The 18,473-nt window shown below is 38.2% G+C and overlaps 1 protein-coding gene across 1 annotated transcript in view; it reads right to left on the bottom strand.

The window, feature by feature from the left end:
- The window catches only part of ANKRD31 (ankyrin repeat domain 31), a gene marked incomplete at both ends in the record, with an annotated part of 60,943 nt that extends 44,002 nt beyond the window's left edge, over window positions 1–16,941 (bottom strand). Inside the window, 9 exons of the mRNA XM_084224602.1 lie at window positions 1,490–1,614; window positions 2,037–2,176; window positions 5,376–6,038; window positions 9,157–9,197; window positions 10,223–10,317; window positions 10,932–10,978; window positions 14,269–14,348; window positions 16,048–16,103; window positions 16,829–16,941. Coding sequence (XP_084080728.1) covers window positions 1,490–1,614; window positions 2,037–2,176; window positions 5,376–6,038; window positions 9,157–9,197; window positions 10,223–10,317; window positions 10,932–10,978; window positions 14,269–14,348; window positions 16,048–16,103; window positions 16,829–16,941 — 1,360 coding nt within the window. The remainder of the gene's footprint in view (window positions 1–1,489; window positions 1,615–2,036; window positions 2,177–5,375; window positions 6,039–9,156; window positions 9,198–10,222; window positions 10,318–10,931; window positions 10,979–14,268; window positions 14,349–16,047; window positions 16,104–16,828) is intronic.
- Between the last annotated feature and the right edge of the window lie 1,532 nt (window positions 16,942–18,473).

Raw genomic sequence — 18,473 nt, 5'->3', positions numbered from 1 at the left:
GTTACTCTGTGAGCTTGGACTAATTCCAAACATTCTTAAATTCTTGACTCTGAGTAGATTTTTAGAATCTAATAGATAGGGGTTTCCCTCAGCTGAGAACACAATCCCTCTTCGCTGTCCAGCCCTATAAGACGTCAATCATTTCATACAAGCAGTCACTAGACAAAGCTGGTCTGAACCAGCCAAGCAGTTCAGGAGGGATTAAACTGCACAGACATAAACAGAATCATGTGCAGTTTTATGTTACACTTTACCTCATTAAACTCTTCCTTGAAGGGATCTATTTCCCATTACTTCCACTTGCCCTCCTTAGAGTTTTCCATGTACCTGACCTTGTGCAAAACAAGTGACACATGTAACCCAAAACTTATGATGGGGAAGTTTTTAAAGTGAATTACCAAACTAAGATGACTCATGGGCTCTCTAAAAAGTCTGATGTGAAATGGAGGTAAGCTTGCTACATGGGTTTACTATGAAGCTACCTCTATAGAAAGTACAACTCTTTCTGAGGAAACCATGCTAAAGAATCAGTAATTTGTTTATTGAGTGGAAAATAGCAAGTTGATTTGAAATAGATGAGCAGTTAGTCATTCAATTTTAAATCTCATCAAAATGGTGCTTCCTTTGTGAATAATTAAAATCCCGCAAAAGAGAATTAAATCCTGTTAACTGGAGGTGGACTTCTTCATGTTTTTTAAGATCTGTAGCATAGCTGTTGCGATTCAAGTACTTACAAACTTTGTAAGATGTTTAAATGTTTGTAAGTAAACGGAAAAACCCTTTCTGAGTGGACTCAAACCTACGAAAAAACCCCAAAAAATCAAAAAACCCAACAGATAAGACCTAGTCTTAAAGGTGCTGGAGTGAACATTTAAGGGAGGAAATTCTTTATTCTCCCACAAAATTCCTCTGCAATGTTAAGAACTTCTCTGCATGTACCTTCAAAGGATGAAAATTAGCAATCTGTCTCTCTAACAAAGAATATTCCAAATAAAAATACTTCAAGAGTGGTCTGTGGTAGTAAAGGCCCTATAATCCTGTAGACGGGGTAACAGCAGCAGGCATTCAAAACAGAATAAACCATTTTGTATAGGTCAATTCTTGAGGATGGCATGCTCTGACTATGATTTTGCACACAGAACACTAAATGGCAGAAGGATAATAAGTATAGCTCAGGATCTACCTTTTCACTCTGCACAAAAACAATTCTCTTTGGTATACACCATATTTTTTTCATATAAAATACTAATAAAAATTGCATTCTGAAAAACATTTAATGATTCTTATGCAAACAAGTTAACTGTTAGGTTGCTAATATAAGGGTTTACAGAAGAAGAGTATCAATAACTTTAATTATTAAAATGAATGTTTATACCATATTTTTAAAAGAAAACCATGCCACAATATATTGGAAAAATTATGAATTATATTTGATTCAGCATAGCTGTTCAAACAATAATCTGTATGACAAAAACATAGAGTATCTTACTCCGCTTGTTGTCAATTCTCTTGCTCCTTCTCCTCTGATTAGCTTCTGCATACTCATTCAGAATTATTTCTTGCCATATGATGGCTTCTAGATCCTCCTGGTCTTCAGAAGATTTCTGAATTTTACTGACAAGAGATTTGCTTGGAATCAACAACAATATTCTCTCGATAAATCAATGTTTACAGTAGAGCTAAGAATATGAATATATTTGATTTCAAAAGGAACTCTGTAATAGCAGGCTAACTTAGGTAGTACTGAATAAGGAGTAAATCAGGAGAGAATCAGGTCTTTAAATAAAGGGTAAAAATCCTTCTCTTTGATTATTTACAGTCATTCAAATGACAAATGAGTATTCCACATGCATTGTATCTATCACATTAATATATATAAAATAATTTAAGAATTATTATGCATAAATTTCTCATACTTAAAATTCTTAGCTTTGTTTCTTTTTATACTGCCACTGTGAGCCATCCCTGTTGTTTCTTCTAATATTTGGTGATGAGAAGAAACAATCTCTGTACATTCCTGAGGAGGTCTCACTTACCTTGATGATGTTTGGGCTGTTTCTGCACGTGCTGCAGGCTCCACTGGATATGAATGTCCCTCACCAGTTTGTTTTTCACTAAAGGTGGCATCCAAGCAATGTGACATTACTTCTTCTTCTCTCTGCTGACTACCCACAGGCTGTGACAAAAAAAGAAATATTAAAAGCAACCGGCAGACATGAAGTTAAAACAAAGACTACGTATAAAAGAGCTCCAAGAACACTCTTTTTTAAATTGTATGCCCAAAGAGAATTGAGGGATTGCTTAGGTGAATAACTGGAATTCTACAGGTATGAAAAACAGAGGCTGCCACAGGAGAGGCAATCCTGAAGTAGAATGCCATGCAATGTGTTCCTGGCAGAATTAACCAAAAGAACTGGGCTACTCAGAGGTTCAACTTAAAATATAAATCTAGGCTGGATGACAGCAAACAAAAGTTGCTCTATCTGAAAGTTATTTGATTGGACATCTGAAATGACAACAGATTAATTTTAGTTTCCTATGGACAAGAGCTCCTGTCCTAAAAAACAAGACGACGCTTGAGATGTCTTAAGATAGCCCATACTATCTCACAGCTGCAGAAGCCTAAAAATTTACACAAGGTGAGATCCATGTTTCACTTGAAGTTCAGTAACTCCCAGCTGAGCAGTTATTTCTAAAGATATATCATCCCTGAGCTACAGCCACTACAGCTGAGATTCACTTCACTTACCTTCAACCTTCTAAAAGCCAGGCATGTAGATGACACTAGGCATCCTCATTACCCCACCACTTGTAAAGAGGAAGAGCTACTCTGATATCCACCTCATCCCAAATTGTGCAAAGGGGAACCTAATGATTCATGTATACCAGAGATTTAACTCTAATCCCACCCTAAAGACAGGTTACCACATGGCAGTTAATTGGAGTTGCTGAGTTTATTCACTGTTTTAGCTATGTGACTGGGACATGCTGCTATGCATCACTCAAGCTCCTGAAACCTGGATTTAATTAGTTTATTACATACTTGAGTAATGCTGAAAGCTTTTAGGACACACCCTCAGCACATATGCATTCTTTCACAATGATGTGGGAGAACTGGTTAGCCCTTTCTTGTGATACAAACACAAATGGAGAATGCACTGATTCTTTTTTTTTTTTAATTGACATATTGACATAGAGGTTATTAAAGAGGGGAATTGCCTTCTTAGAAGTGGTCCCTCTGAGTCCATAATGCATAAGAGATAATGCATGTTAACATAGGATCTGGGGTCATTTAGCCTGAGGAAAAGGAGTGTCAGCAGTGCCTTTACTGCTGTCTACAACTACCTGAAAAGAGCTTGTAGTGAAGTGAAGGTAAAAAGCAATAGGACAAGGGGAAGTGGCCTGTATTTGTGCAACAGAAAGGTTAGATTGAGTATGAGGAAAACTTCTTTCACTGGCAGTGTGGCTGGGCACGGGAAAAGGTTGACTAGGGAAGTGGTAGAATCACCACTCCTGGAAATGTTCAAAAGACAGGTGAATGTGGCACTTGGGAACATAGCTTAGTAGTAAACACAGCAGTTCATGGTCGGGCAATTTGACTTGATGATCCCAAAGGTCTTTCCCAACCTTAATGGCTGTATGGCAGCTGGGGAAAGTCAAATATATTATCTTAGAAAACTATCATAGCTGTACTTTCCATGGATCCACATCTGTGATGGGAGCAGGGTTAGAGAAGGAGAAGAAAACATCTGAACGAATTAAAACCCCACACTTGCTTTATAAGTGACCATATACTAAAATATCTGGCATATCCAGCATCCTGATTCCATCTACAAGTCAGCACAGACTCTCTTTTGGATACCTGTTTCACCACAAGAATACTCTGAAGAAAGAAGCGCGAGGAAAAAAACATGGTGAACAGTATACTGTTACAATTCAACAGGTACTAACAAATTAACTGTTTCTTTTTTTTCTTAGCTAATTTGCTTCTTCTGCATTTAAGAACACCAGATAAAGGCCCAAAGCAAAGGTAAGTTTGATTGCTGTTTGATAAGAGGGTAGAGAGATCTCCATTTCCACAAGACTCTGCTTCTCAATTTTAACTGCAATTTTGAGTAAATCTATACATTATTCTTCACACAGCTGTGCTACAAATTTCAGAAATCAATACATCACTGAAAGAGCTTTGTAAAGTGCTATGGTTCTGAGACAACTGGCCTACAGACTTTTCAGCACCTTGAAATTAGCCATCTTTCTGGCACATTTAATGTGCCACATTTACATGCTGATATATTCAGTTAATACTACTAGGAAAAGACAGAATTAACTCATTGGTTTTGGATGCTTTATGCCATTGTGGGTTGTATAACTACCTTAAATAGCCAGCTTTACATGACTGATCATTGATTTGCAGCTCCAGATTATTCAAATATAATACAGAGCACAGAATCAGGCTGCAGGTTTACAAGAGATGCTTAATATAATCAGCAGCATGAATCTATGTGTCCTATCTGTCCTCTTTACCTGATTAAAATCTAAACAGGAAGAAACTATGGCTTTTCTTTCATGCTCCCCTCCATATTTTTGCATTGGTATTACTGAATAGAAATGACAAGTTACAGAACACCTTCGCAGCTCAAGAAGAAACAGGAAGGATCACGTGCTGTATCCATACATACTGGTTTCTTCAGGGAAAGACAGGAACATAAACACATGCCTCAGTTTTTTCAGTATATCTTGCATAGGCAGAGCTAAGCACAATAAATACACTTTAATTTTTTAGTGTATTTTTCCTAAATACACTTCTATTTTTTACACATATTTAAAACATCTCCACTGAATAACCTTCCTAGTCTATAGGAAAGAGACAGCTGTAATCTATTTTGTAATACTCGCAAAGCATTTGCATTTACAGCAGTGAGAACTAGGACAAAAGAAAACTGCCCACTATTGCCTGTATCATAAACAGAACAAGATGAGGTGGGAACCTGGAGATGGAATTGGTTGGTATATACTGGTATACTACAATGAAATAACAGAAGTGTTTTGGAGAGAACATGAGACACAGAAGATGTACAGGCAGTCTAGGAGTTTCTGAAAAACCCAGGCTTAGGTTTACACATCAGTCAACAAATTAACTTCACTGGGATTTCCCATCCCAGCAAATTTAGCTATTTTCATAACATGGATACATCCAAACAGGAAATACAGTACTTGACTTTTGAAACAAAAACAATTGAAATTACTTAAACATGCAAATTACTGATGCTAGTTTATTCTTTACTAAGATTTCCATCTTCAAGTAATTTGGCTACTTCATATAATATTTTATGATAAACATAAAATTTCAAATATGAATTAAACTGTGGTTATACTTGCTCATTTGATGTGCTCTGCAAGTTAGATCCTGTGAAGGCATTTATTTCTTCCACCTGAACTGCAGCAAGTCGAGGCTCCATGACATTTGTTATTTGAGTACAGTCATCATCTACCTGCAGAACACTGGTTTCTGAATTTAGCTGCTCTTCCTTGGTGTTGAGCTGGCTCTCATTTGGCACTATAGGAATGGCAGCTTGTACCATTGATCCTGACAAGGCATTCAGAGGCACCACAAGCTCTACTGGCAGGGCATCATTGCTCTCAGCTGCTGATGGATCGACGGAACAGGCATGACCCTGACACTCTAACTTGTCAGGCAATGGGTTTTTAACTTTAAGACTCTCAGAATCACTAGGGTATCTCAAAAAATCACTGATGTCAACTTCACTAGTCTCTATATTCTGTTCAGTGAATACATCCATGACAATCTTCCTTGGGGATGACAGTGAAAGATCTGTATCATTATTCAGAGAATGCTCTTTTACTGTGTTATCTGTGTCAATAACAGTCATGCAGGTTCTGTGGCAATTATCTAAAACATTTGGAAATATATCTTCTGGTGTCTGTTCCTCTTGAACCGTTATTATGTCTTCCACAGGATCATGTAGACAGCAGCTTATTTCTGGACAGCAATCTTTATTACTTAATTTTCGTGATATCTAAAAATTAAATTTAAAAAGTTTACAAAAAAGAATGGAGCAACTCTTACTAAAAAGCATTTAACTAAAATTCACTTTAGAAGTCATCTTTCTTTCTATATGCATGTGTACATTTTATCGTGAACCTTTGCGAAATCTAGAAGATTCAAAGCCTTCCTTCATACAATATACTAGCAAGAATTAGACTGAGAGCTCTGTTCCAAAAGAAGTTTCAACTTCAGTTGTTGACTTCTATAGCAGTGAAAATCCAGGGCAAAAGAGACTAAGTCTGTTTTAGTCAAAGATATTATGTCATTACCAATGGCAATAGCAAATAACTTGAGCGTGTTAAGGCTTTAAAAGAAAGTCGGCAAAAATTTCTGTCACACAGAAATAATGAAAGTAAACATGTTCACAATATCTTTTTGATTATATGTTTATGTAGATACAATACACAAACTTCAGTTTAAAACTTTGGGATTTTGGGAAGTTTGCACGGTGTGGTTTCCACACTGAGTACAGAGCACAAAATCATAATTGTTCTTGGAAAAATAGTACTGCTATTTTTCTAATCACTTTGAGCTACATTCAACAGAAACACCCATTCTTACATGAAGAAATTGCTTTTCTAATTATTCCCCTATCCCTGTCTTAAATGCTCTGCAGAAAAAAAAAATATGATGCCTCCAGAGACCTAAACCGTATTTTTTCTATATAACATTTCTATATAATAGTGCTCGTACTTAGCAATACTGGATCTAAGAAAATGTCTTTCAATGCATTTTTGGAGTCTTGCTGCCAGCAAGTGGCAGCACCAGGCAATGCAAGAAATCTTTAACCACTGGTGACATGATTTAGACAAAGCTCAGACACAATAAAGTAGTAAGGGCAGAAATCTGACTGCATACACTCATGTTCAGTTTGCAAGCTTTCCTGAAATATTTCTTTCCTGAAATATTATTCCCCCTCCAGCTGTTTCCGATCTTTTACCTATGTATCAAATTGTTTCTATGTACTGATTACTTCTTACTTTGCTTTATTGAATTACACTTTATTTTCTCTAATTCATTTAGACTTTAAACAACCAGGGAAAAAGAAAACTTCATTAGTGATAACTTTCTCTGCTTGAAGAACTATGGTATAAACAGCATTTATATGTATTACAAATTTCCCAAGAAAAAGGCTCAATGCATGTGTTGAAGAGTGGATGAAATTTTGCAAGATTTTAAAATCCCCAAAGTCAACTGAAATTCAACACTTATATGTGACCTGCTCACAAAATTCCAGACACAGTAGTCCAAGGGGGGTCCCACAAGAGCAGAGTAGAGGGTCCACCAGGATTCCAAAGTCCTTCTCTGGCAGAGCTATTTTCCTGTCCGGTAATCCCCAGCTGTACTGGTGCCTGAGGTTATTTCTCCCCAGATGCAGAATGTCACATTTCCCCTTGACGAATTTCATGAGACTCCTCCCAGTTCTCCCACCTTTTCAGGTCCCTATGAATGACAACACAACTGTCTGGTCTATCAGTCTTTTCTCCCAGTACTATCTCTGAACTTGCTGAGGGTACTGTGTGTTCCATTTTCCAGCCCACTAATGAAGACATTGAACAGTACTGGCCCCACTTGCTTCAAATCAACACATGGAAGCCTGTGGTGGTCATTGGCTCATCTCACAAAAGATCCTGCTGCAGGCCTCAGATCTTGCTTATATCCAAAAAAGGGCCAATATCCAAAAAGGAAAATCCACTGTAGTGATTATTTTCAGCCTTCTTACTCCAGGCTCCTAAAATATCTTTTCTGGAGATACTCCCAATGCATTCAATCTGCCTGTTCTCCAGAGGTTATTAATAACAGGCAATCTCTGTTTCAAGGCATTTAGAGTTTGTTCTATGGGACTAACCCTGTACAATGAGAATGTTTCATTTAATAAACTTATAGTTCTATATTAATAGCTGTATATTTTCCAGAAGAAAATATACTTAGAGATTTCATTTTTTCCCCTTTGTTCTGAGATGGAATATGTTACTCTGTCATCACTTGTATTTGCTGGAAGACATGAGCAATAAGGACAGTAGAAAAGAACAGCATTTTACTCTGATAAGATCAGAAGAATAGAACAGCACAGCCTTGGAGAACTAGATTAAGAATGTAACTTAGGCAAACAGAAGCCATACTAAACACAAGCAAGATGCTAGCTCAGTTCTGCAAGACTGACAGAGCAGAAGTTATACAAAACAATGATACTGCGCTTACTCAAAAGTAGGGGTCAAGGAACAGGCACCTAAAAAGGACACGGGACACTGAAAACACCCAAAGAAGACCCTAAAGAACCATACAAGGACTTCTGATAAGGGGTGCAAGTAAATGAAGTAACAGAAGTACATCAAGTAAGGAGAGACAGCTTGTGGGATTAGTATGAATGATAAACACTGTTCAATGGAAGCTAAGGGCATTCAATGGAGTTAAGGATCCTCCAAGTGACCACTGCTGCAGTAAAGAATGACTGCTCTCAAATACTCACAACTGTGTAAGAAAGTAACTATCTGGCCAATTTTCCTATCAATACTGGTCTCAAATCTGCCTTTGGTGAATTCTACCAAGAACTGCTTTTCCCCTGACATAAACTTCAAAGACAATCCTTGAAAAATGCCAAGTAAAACTGATTTATATAGAATCCTATACTTTTTATTTGTAGGTACAAATCAAAGGAACTAGATGGTACAGTCATAATGATACAACATGGGCATTAAGCAAAGTCTTTCACAGTAGAAACTCTGCTACTACCTATTTCTGACCACAAGTAAGACTCTCCCAAACAAAAGGACAGTTACAGATAATGTCTTCCTCCTCAGACACCTTCCAAATGCACTGCCTGTCTCATAGCTTTCATTGGTGGGGAACACTTTAAGCTACTAAATGTCTTCATTACTTTAGCTTAAGTAACAGCCCTTATAGACTCCATCTCATGACAATGTCCTTCCCACCTCACTTTCACTGCCATGCTTCTACCCTTTCATACTGCAAGCTTAGCAACTGCAGTTCTCACCGAAAAAACAGAAAATAAGGCTTAGCTTTAAAGTTGTTTTCAATGTGCTCAGTGTCAGTGTAAACAGTTATGTCATTGCTATGTGATTGCTTACCTCTTCTTCTGAATTCTTTTGAAATCCATTCAATTTGATATCTAAATTTAGGAGAATAGAAAAATATTTCAGTTTTACTTTCCACTTCTGAAAGTTCTTATAATCTCTTAAAATAATGGCATAATTTCCTAATTAAGGCTTAAGTTTCAAACCTTAAAAATTACTATAGTCATGTTCCCCTAAGGGGAACTAACAATGAAATTTCTGGTTAGGCTCTGTTAGTCACCAAATAAAATGCCAGAGCTATTTTGTCACATTTCTTCACCGTAGTTTAAGAGTCCTGTGTTTCCAAAGACTATCAGCAGAGGGAATTGCCACCCATTTTACATGACAAGACCTAGTCTCTGCCCTCTCTAATTACAGTGCAGGTAGACAATAGTGCTAAAACAATGCGACACCTTACTGCCTCTGGATAGCGATGATCCCAAACCCCCTGATCTCATCACCTTGTTTCAACATTCATGTGACTCTCTGGCAATTTCCTAATGAGAAATAGTGAATGTTTTTCTGTTGGATTACCAAAAATAAACTCAAGTGGAAGACAGCAAAACAGATGGGTTAGTCCTGCACTTTTGTGAACACTGAGGAATGGAAGTACAACTTAAGTAGCAGCACATGCCATACGGACCTGAGGAATATTAACATTTTTGTTTCTCTTTTCTTACAGAGGCCTCTGATTCTCGGGTATGTTAGAAAGAAGCAAGTAGGAACCCTCCAAGACCTTTTTACCTTACACATCTATAAGGATTTTAAGCACCATGTGGCCTGTAACCCTTGTCATAAAACTCCACAGCAATGAAATAATTTAAACTGGATACATATTACTGGCTTGAGAATACAGTTATTTCTTCCAACAATCCTAACACAAAACTTACAAAAACAGAACTTGCAGTCCATGACTATAAAACTGAACAACTGTTGTAAAAAACATGTATAAACTGTATAAACTGTAGATGGATAAACTGTATAAACTGACATGGATACTCACCTTCAGCTTATCAAACATTTTCGCAAATTATTTTGACACAGCTGGAGCAACTCCCAGTTTTGTACAAATACAACATACCTACAGAATTATTTTGCTGTTCTTCTGCTGCAGAATTTAATGAAAAACCAGGCTTAGAAATATTTTCAGTAGGTGATGAATGGTTTATCCAATCCCTAGGATTAAATAATACAATAAAAAAATTCTTAAAGAATTGTAATCTGCTCATTTTAGGAACATTTTTACAGTACTTTGAATTGGCTGCTATCTGTGGAAACAGCTGCAGTTATTTTAGAGGTATACTTTTCTTTACAAGGACATGCAATAAATAACACTTTAGGATTTCCTACGTGGAGCTAGCAATGTTTACACATTTTTTCTCTAAATGAAAAAAATGGCCTTTTCTATTCTTTATTACTTATTTCTATATTTCTGTTATAAATCTATCTTCTACTGAAAATGTTCCATAGTTTCCAGAAACAAAAAGCCTAATATTATTTATTACAAGTTTTATTAGTCTAATGATTTTTCCAAAGTTCTGTTAGTCTTGTTGGTTATATTCTTAAACCATTTAAGGTAGTATCATCAACAAAAATAAATCCAAGTAGAGCTTGATCCATATTGGACACTGAGCTATTGCCCGCATAAATACAGATCATTCACTAAGCAAACAAGAAAACTGTTTCTGAATAGAACACTAGGAACAAAACAACGTACAAACGGAAGTATAACAGGATTATTTAATTACATTATGCTTGACTGGAATTCCTATGTGATGTACTATACTCACTTCAGTAGGGATTGAGACTGGTCAGATGTGCATGCCTCTTGAAGTACCTGAAAGAAGAAAAAACGTAACAAGTTAGTAAGTACTTAATTGTTTATTTCCTCCATTTTATTGCAAGCTTATCTTCTTCCTTCTGTAATTTAGTTGGGAAATGGAATTCTTAGATCTAACTATTACATACATTACTACTAAGATAGAAAAGCATTCCACTTATACTTTTTTTTTACTTGTACTATTTGACAAAAATGTTGAAAAATAAATCAAGACTATAGAAGAGAACATTCACCCACAAGGAAAACAAACTGTTGCAAGAAAGATACGATTGCTCCAAACTTAAGATGTTTTATACATCAAAGGACCAAAACACAAGGTATTTTGATTTCAACTCACAGCTTCAATCTTTCTTTGATAACTTTTTTTCATTAAATAAGACAGGGTGCTGTTCCAAAGACTGTGATGTTTAGTATACTGCTCTCAATATCCCTATAAATATTGTATTTAAGGAACTTCAAGACTTGCATATCAGCCAGTTCTGTGGCAGGGCTGCCACAAACCAACACAGGAAAGAGCAGGTGGGTAAGGAGAGCACTGATGTCACAGCAGGAGCCAAATTCCAACTCCTTATTACAAAGACCTTGGATCTTTTTCTGTACCTTTGCCAATAATGCAGAGATCTCCCTCAGTATGGAAAAAGGGGCCTTTATACAAAGTCTAAGGCAAACTAGGAATGATTAAGATAGTCAAGTGAACCACAGAACGGTTCTCTCACCATTTAGCTAAGACTAGGTATTACTAGTGGACTATGGACACACTGGCTGCAATTTTAAACAAATCATTGACTTACAAAGGACAACATTAACAGCACTAGATGACTCTAAGAACACCTTGTTGTGGACACTAAGTGACAACTTGTCTGGCTTACACAAGGTACTAGCCACAGAGCAAGAACAAACACCCTAACAGTTGCTTTAAGAGCAGGACATAGAAATTTCCCAGTAGCAAGGACTGCTAAAAGGCTCCCTGGAACAGAACAGACTCCTTAGTCTGTGCAACAATTATTGACTGATGTAAGTCCAAAACACGGCAATGAGATAGTTCACAGAAAGTTATTTATTTTGTTTAAATAGACCCTTCAGGTGAGTCACCCTGAACATTTATATAGAACATTATCCAGAGATCAAGCAAGGTCAGGAGCAGAGTACTAAACCTCTCTAAGTGGCCAACATTGCTCAGAGAGATGCTTTAAAACATCAGCAAACTACCATTATAACTCAGATGAAGACGCTGTTTTGTCCGCTAAAAATTAGGTTCTAAGCGAAATCAGTGTATTGGGCACTGGTTGAGAAATCTTCTCAAACCATATACATTACACAAACTGTATTTCTGCCCACTGACTGAAGTACTGGGAACAGTCTTTCATCCTGCCCTCATTTTTGGTGAAGAAATTCCTGCAAAATCTCAGTATTTTTTCTCACTTGAACACTTATATGAGAGGACTCTGGATGTTTTCCAAAAGAAGAGTAACACTAAAAAGCTGTTAGGTGTTACCTAACAACTTTTGGTGCACTTCACCAAACAGTGTAAGAAAAAAATATAAAAAAGGGGAAAGCATAAACTTAAAATTATTACGTCTGTCTGAACAAGCTGTAGAATACCATGTTAACAAATAATGAAAATGACTTGTTGAAAAGAACCTGGATCCTACAAAATCTCTATATATGTCTACTGCACCTCTGGTAGATGAAAATTCTTAATTACAATTTTTTACATGATGGAATCAAAGACAGGACTGCATATCATAAGTCTTCCACAACCCATCTGAAGTACAAAGAAAGCTAAGACTCTCTGGAAAAACTGAAACAGATGTTACTTTTCCTAAAAAAATTCACAGCCATTTACTCTGCACAAACCTCATATCACATCACATGCTGTGATCATATATGCTGTATTCATACATGGTAATTTCTGAATACAAACTAGAAGGAAAGCTTCTGTAATAGCACATTCCATGTTGGCTCCTGAAGTGGTTGAAGAGCCACATTGGTACAATGTACACATGTGGGTATCAAAGACAGCAGGCTAAGACAGCACTCCTTACAGCATTCAGTAAAAACGTAAAAATTTTAAACTGTCCCCAAGCTGTGCATGACCAAGCTGCCAGTGTCTAGCTATACAGGTTTCACCAAAACAAAAAATACTGAGAATTACCCAAACTATTTGGTGAAAAGGACTAGATTTCTTTGCTCTTCTGACTTTTTCTTCAGTGGACTGGGCATTAGTCCTTAGATTTGGGAATGGCTAATCTGGCGAGAACCAGCAAGCCAAAGGCCAGGGTTAAGAAGCAGCTAGTCAGAGCATCTCCCAGAGGGGAAAGAGAAAGAGCAAATGTGCACTTCTCTCATTCCCTTCATCCTTAGAAAATCCTTAGAAAACTTCAGTCAAGACAACCCTCAGACATGCAAGGAGCAAAATAAAGTTATGGAGAAAAATTTTTGAAATAACAGCATCTTTTGGATTTTGTACACTGTTTCTCAAACTGTCAGTTGAGACAAATTTATTTGCAATTCTAGAGCTGTAAAACACTCACTTCAGTAGAAAACATGTCTTTTTTCAATGTACCTTTTGTCATCTAGGAAGCAGTCTAGTTTTTCTTTTTAGAAAAACTCTCTTTTACCGGAATAAGGAGACTGCAGGCTTTGGACTGGTGAATCCAGGCTAAAGACAGTGTAACAGTCACAGTTAAAAGGAGAGAATCTGTTTGTCTCTAATTGTTTCATGACCCTGCCATATGCAGGTGGAAAGCTAATTGCTCAATTGAATAGAAGTTTATGGGCTAGCTACCAACCAGGGTAAATACATTAAAAGGTAGGCTAATTAGTAGATTAGGGAATGCAGAATTATCCATAGAGTAAAATAATTACCCCATCATCATACAAGCAGACATTTTATTCTGCATTTTGGGCTATTATCTCTTTCCTTTTGACAGAAGCAATTGATCAATCATCACAGCTAATCTCATAATGAGTAACCCAGGGTGTATTCTACCACAGTCAACCCAGATGATTACCCTTCAGCTCCTGAAAGGAACATATTAAAAAGGCTGTGCTCCAGTCTGTGCTTTGTCCTGGGCTTCTTCCCCAAATTTAAAAGGTTATAATCTCATGAAATACCAGAGAAGACACTTTGATACATTGCTGCAGACTATGTGCTGCATAGGCGGCAAGATGAGGTACAATTCTACTGTAAAGCCACCAGACCTCCTCAAGGGGATGCTCATTGGGTTTATCAATAATTAATCTTTAGATATGCTTGGAGAAGACATTACCATTGGTGGACTTACTGGGTTTGTCTGTTCGGCCTTATGATAATATGTGTGGTCACCAAATTTCTGTATAAAACAGATTTCTGGAGAAAAAGCTCCTAGAAAACAAACAGACAAACAAAATCATTAGTATTTAAAATTTTGATTGTCATAATTTCTGCGTAGTTTTACATAATTCCATAACCTTACATAACTCAGTAACTGAGCTACATGCATCAAAACTTCTGATATGCAATGGATTTGACTGGCTATATGGTCTATCACACTAGATTTTGAATCTACATGAAATTAATAAAATGAGCCAGCAGTGGAAATTTATTTCACTTAGTGCTCCAGGACCATCCCTGATTTTGCATTGGAGATTAGGTCTTTCCTATTATTTTTAAAACTAATAACTGCAATTTTGGTAATCTGCCTGATCCATATGACTAAAATATACTTGTACTCCTAGATGGCATTATTTCTTTAATGACTATACAAATGAAGACCTTCTCCCAAAAAAATTTTAAAAAGAGAGAAATCCTTAAGTTTGGATCCTACGCTTGAAAACTATGTTGTCACTGACACTAATAACACTAATCAAATTAATATTTATACTGTGTATCTCATCACCAAGTTACTACTATACATACTATACATATACATTCTATACAAATACACACAAAACTGTGAACTATGAAACTGAAATTCAAACTTCCTAAATATAATATGATGCAGGCAGAATGCTAAAAATATCACAATCTCTTGCAGTTACAGAGACAAAAACTCCCCACTCCACTGTCAGACAAATGCCCACTCCACAAACTGAACACAGTCAAACAGGCATGCCCCATGTATGTTGAATGTTGCAAGGATTTAGTTCCAGGGGACAACCACAGGTAAGTTCAAAATGGGATGATGCTGCTCTCCTCACTTAAGATTATTAAGTAACTATAAGAGGTTCAGCATTAGGAAATCACAGCCATTGGAGTTTCTGCAGATTTCACTGGGCTGAAGGTAAAATTTGTATTAACTCTGGGCAGAGTGATAAAAAAAATAAATTATGGCTCACTCAGATCTTCAAACTGGCAAAAAGAGAAACACAACCAGATCTGGAAGAACACCATGCGTTACTTAAAGTAATCCCAGTCTGAAATATCACTGAAATAAAACCTATAGGATGCAAGTCAAATGGAACATATAAAAACGTCAAGGAAGTAATATGAAACTATTATGTAACTAAAACATGCTTGCTCATGCAGCCTACTCTACAGGAGTTATTAGAGAATATTTTAAGATCTTAAATGAGTGCGCATTCATTCATGCTGAAAGCATTTACTAGTACACTAAACATAATGCACTGAAATATCCCTACTCAAACTTTTTATGTTAAAGAGAACGGCTATTCTAACAATATTACTGGGGTTTTAAAAACATCATAAGCAGCTAGAGCCACATATGACTGTTATGCATATAGAATTCATTTATTTTATTCTGCATAAACATATACACAAAAATACATACATGTAAATAAAACTGATATCCCTATATATATCTTCAACACTCCCCAAACCAGGGATTCTCAGTCACAGTGCACAGGAAGAACAGAGAGAACTCAAGGGCAAACCTGATTAAATATTAAAAATATGCTCAAGAATCTTTTAAAATATGGGCTACAATTAGGAATATAATCAAAGAGCACACAGTTCCTAAACATGAACCTCATGCAACACCCAAGTTTAAACATGGACTCAAGCAAAATCCAAAGCAACAATATAAAGAAAAAACCAACACAGACTGAAAACTAATCTGTCCTACCTTTATTAATACTTATCTCAGTTGTTAAAGCAATATCCTTGTTAGGAAAAGCCAACCTTTGCAAAATAAATAAAACAAAAGGTCGTTAAGGAGCTTTAAGTATTACAGTCCTATAAACTCGAAGGGCATTTGAAAGCACCCATCCCAGCCTCTACCGTGGGGACACGCCTAGGGGAACGCTGACACAAACACTAAAAAACCCCCAAACTTAAGGCATGTAATGTGATTTTCTGCATAGAGCACCAAAACTAGGGAGGCACCTCGCTGCTCTAAGTATTTCCAAGAACTACCGCGCCACAACGCCGTCATAAAGATCTGCTGGAGGTTTCAAATCCTTGCTATAATCATAAAGGATACAAGAGATAATGTCAGGAAAATGACACCAAGGCAAAGTTGCAGGGAAATAGAATTAGCACGAATTGTATTTAATAGTGTTTATTTTTTCCGAGTTGTTTTCTGGGACACCTCACTTCTTTTGACTAAAATGTTAGTAAAATGGTGGATCGTGGGACATAAGCTCCGAGGCACACAAGGTGTGTGAAAATAGAGCTATTTGCAGAGCCAAGAAATTCTGGGTCCAGGAGCATATAAAACGGCCCTGAACAGAGCGAAAAAGAAAAAGAAAGAGAAAGAGAAAGAGAAAGAGAAAGAGAAAAAGAAAAAGAAAAATAAAAATAAAAAGAAAAAGAAAAAGAAAAAGAGCTCGGGAGGGACCCCCTCAGTGGCCGCCGCCCGCACACAGGCAGGTGGGCAGGTGCCGCTCCCAGCCACACGGCATTACCACCTCTTCCTACGGAACTCTTCTTCCTCCACATCACTCTCCGGCACAGAGGCCTCCACGACAGTCTCGTCGCTGTCCGTGTCGCTGTCGCCGCCGCTCCCGCAGCGATCCATGGTGCGGCCGCTCCGCTGTCCCGGCGCCTCCTCGGGCAGCCGCCCTCCCCCCTCAGCGGCGGCCGCCATCTTGTGGCCGGGCTGCGCTGCCCCTTGGGCGGCCGCGGGCTGGCAGCGCCCGCCACAAGCACGGAGTGCCAGCAAACAGCATGCTGTGTGAGATCCCTTCTCCGAGTGTGTGCGCTTCTGTGTGAGATCCCTTCTCCGAGTGTGGGCGCTTCTGACCTTGGCATCTCAAGAGCCAGAAACGGTCATCTGCCCAGAGAGTTACAGAGAGTGAAAGGAGGTTGCAAAACAGTGTCTTATCAGTGAAAAAGGTCAGACAGCCTCAAAGGAGGGACCCTGAATGAAAGATTACTTGGGCTTTGACTGCATAGTCTGGGGTCTTAGAATGTTAAGGGGTTGGAAGGGACCTTAAAATTCATCTAGGCTCAACCCGCTCTGCCATGGGCAGGGACACCTCCCACTAGACCGGGCTGCTCAGGGCCGTGTCCAACCTGGCTTTGAACACAACCAACGTCGCAGCACCCCCAGCCTCCCTGAGCAACCTGTTCCAATGTCTCACCACCCTCACAGGAACTCTTTCTTCCTAATACCTAACCTGAATTCCCCTTCCATCCATTTGTACCCATTGCTCCTTGTCTCATCACTACAGGTCCTGACAAAAAGTTCATGCTGAGTTGTTGGCTACTGCTGTGCCTCTTATTACCTGGCTGGAGCCACAGGTGCTGTTTGTATGCAATAGATTGGTGCCAACTCACAGGCTCCTAAGTCTTGCAGTGGGAGATTTCGACCAGTAACTCGCAAACCACCATCTCAAGAAACCCACCTACTTGAGAATAAGAACGGTAAGCATGCAGAAACATTAGCATGAGAAACAAGAGAATCATTCAACCAATAGAAGGTAGAATACTAATTAATCAGACAACTAAGTAACTTGTAACCAATGATCTGTGATTTATATTTGCTTATATATATATATATAGTGCAAAGTTTCAAGGATTGTTGTGCTTTATTTGGGGAAAACTACCATGTACCTTCCACAGAATAAGCACTCCTTTCTAAACTATGCTCTGTGTCCGTGTTGAGAGAGTGCCTAAATTGGCAACACTTCTCTGCCATGGTTAAGTAGCTTACTTCATTGCTACCAAGGAATGGTTCATGTGCTCATGAGGGGGGAACAAGTTTGAGATAACCAAACTATAAGTTGACAGTATTTTCAGCAGTTGCAGTAGCACTCCTCAGTGGTCGTCTGTCACTTACAGCGAAGTTTTCCTCAGGCAGAGCCGTTCTGGCTCAGCTTTGCCGGCCATCTCCTGGGCAGGGGGCAGCGCTGCCCCCGAGGCCAGGCTGGAGGCAGGCCCCCGCCAGAGCTCAATGTCACCGCACGCGGTGCCATGTACTTGGAGAGACTACAAACCGCAAATCACCGTGGTGACGCCTGCTCCCGGTGACCTTGGTGAAGTACAATTTTTAGTATTTGCCAAATCACGTTTATGGCAAAAGTGGAGAACAGAGCAGAAATACTAAAG

The sequence above is a fragment of the Fringilla coelebs genome, assembly GCF_963513975.1.
Source record: "Fringilla coelebs genome assembly, chromosome: Z".
Taxonomy (NCBI): Eukaryota; Metazoa; Chordata; class Aves; order Passeriformes; family Fringillidae; genus Fringilla; species Fringilla coelebs.
Note: the sequence above shows the minus strand (reverse complement) of the source record. Positions and strands in the feature narration are given on the sequence as shown.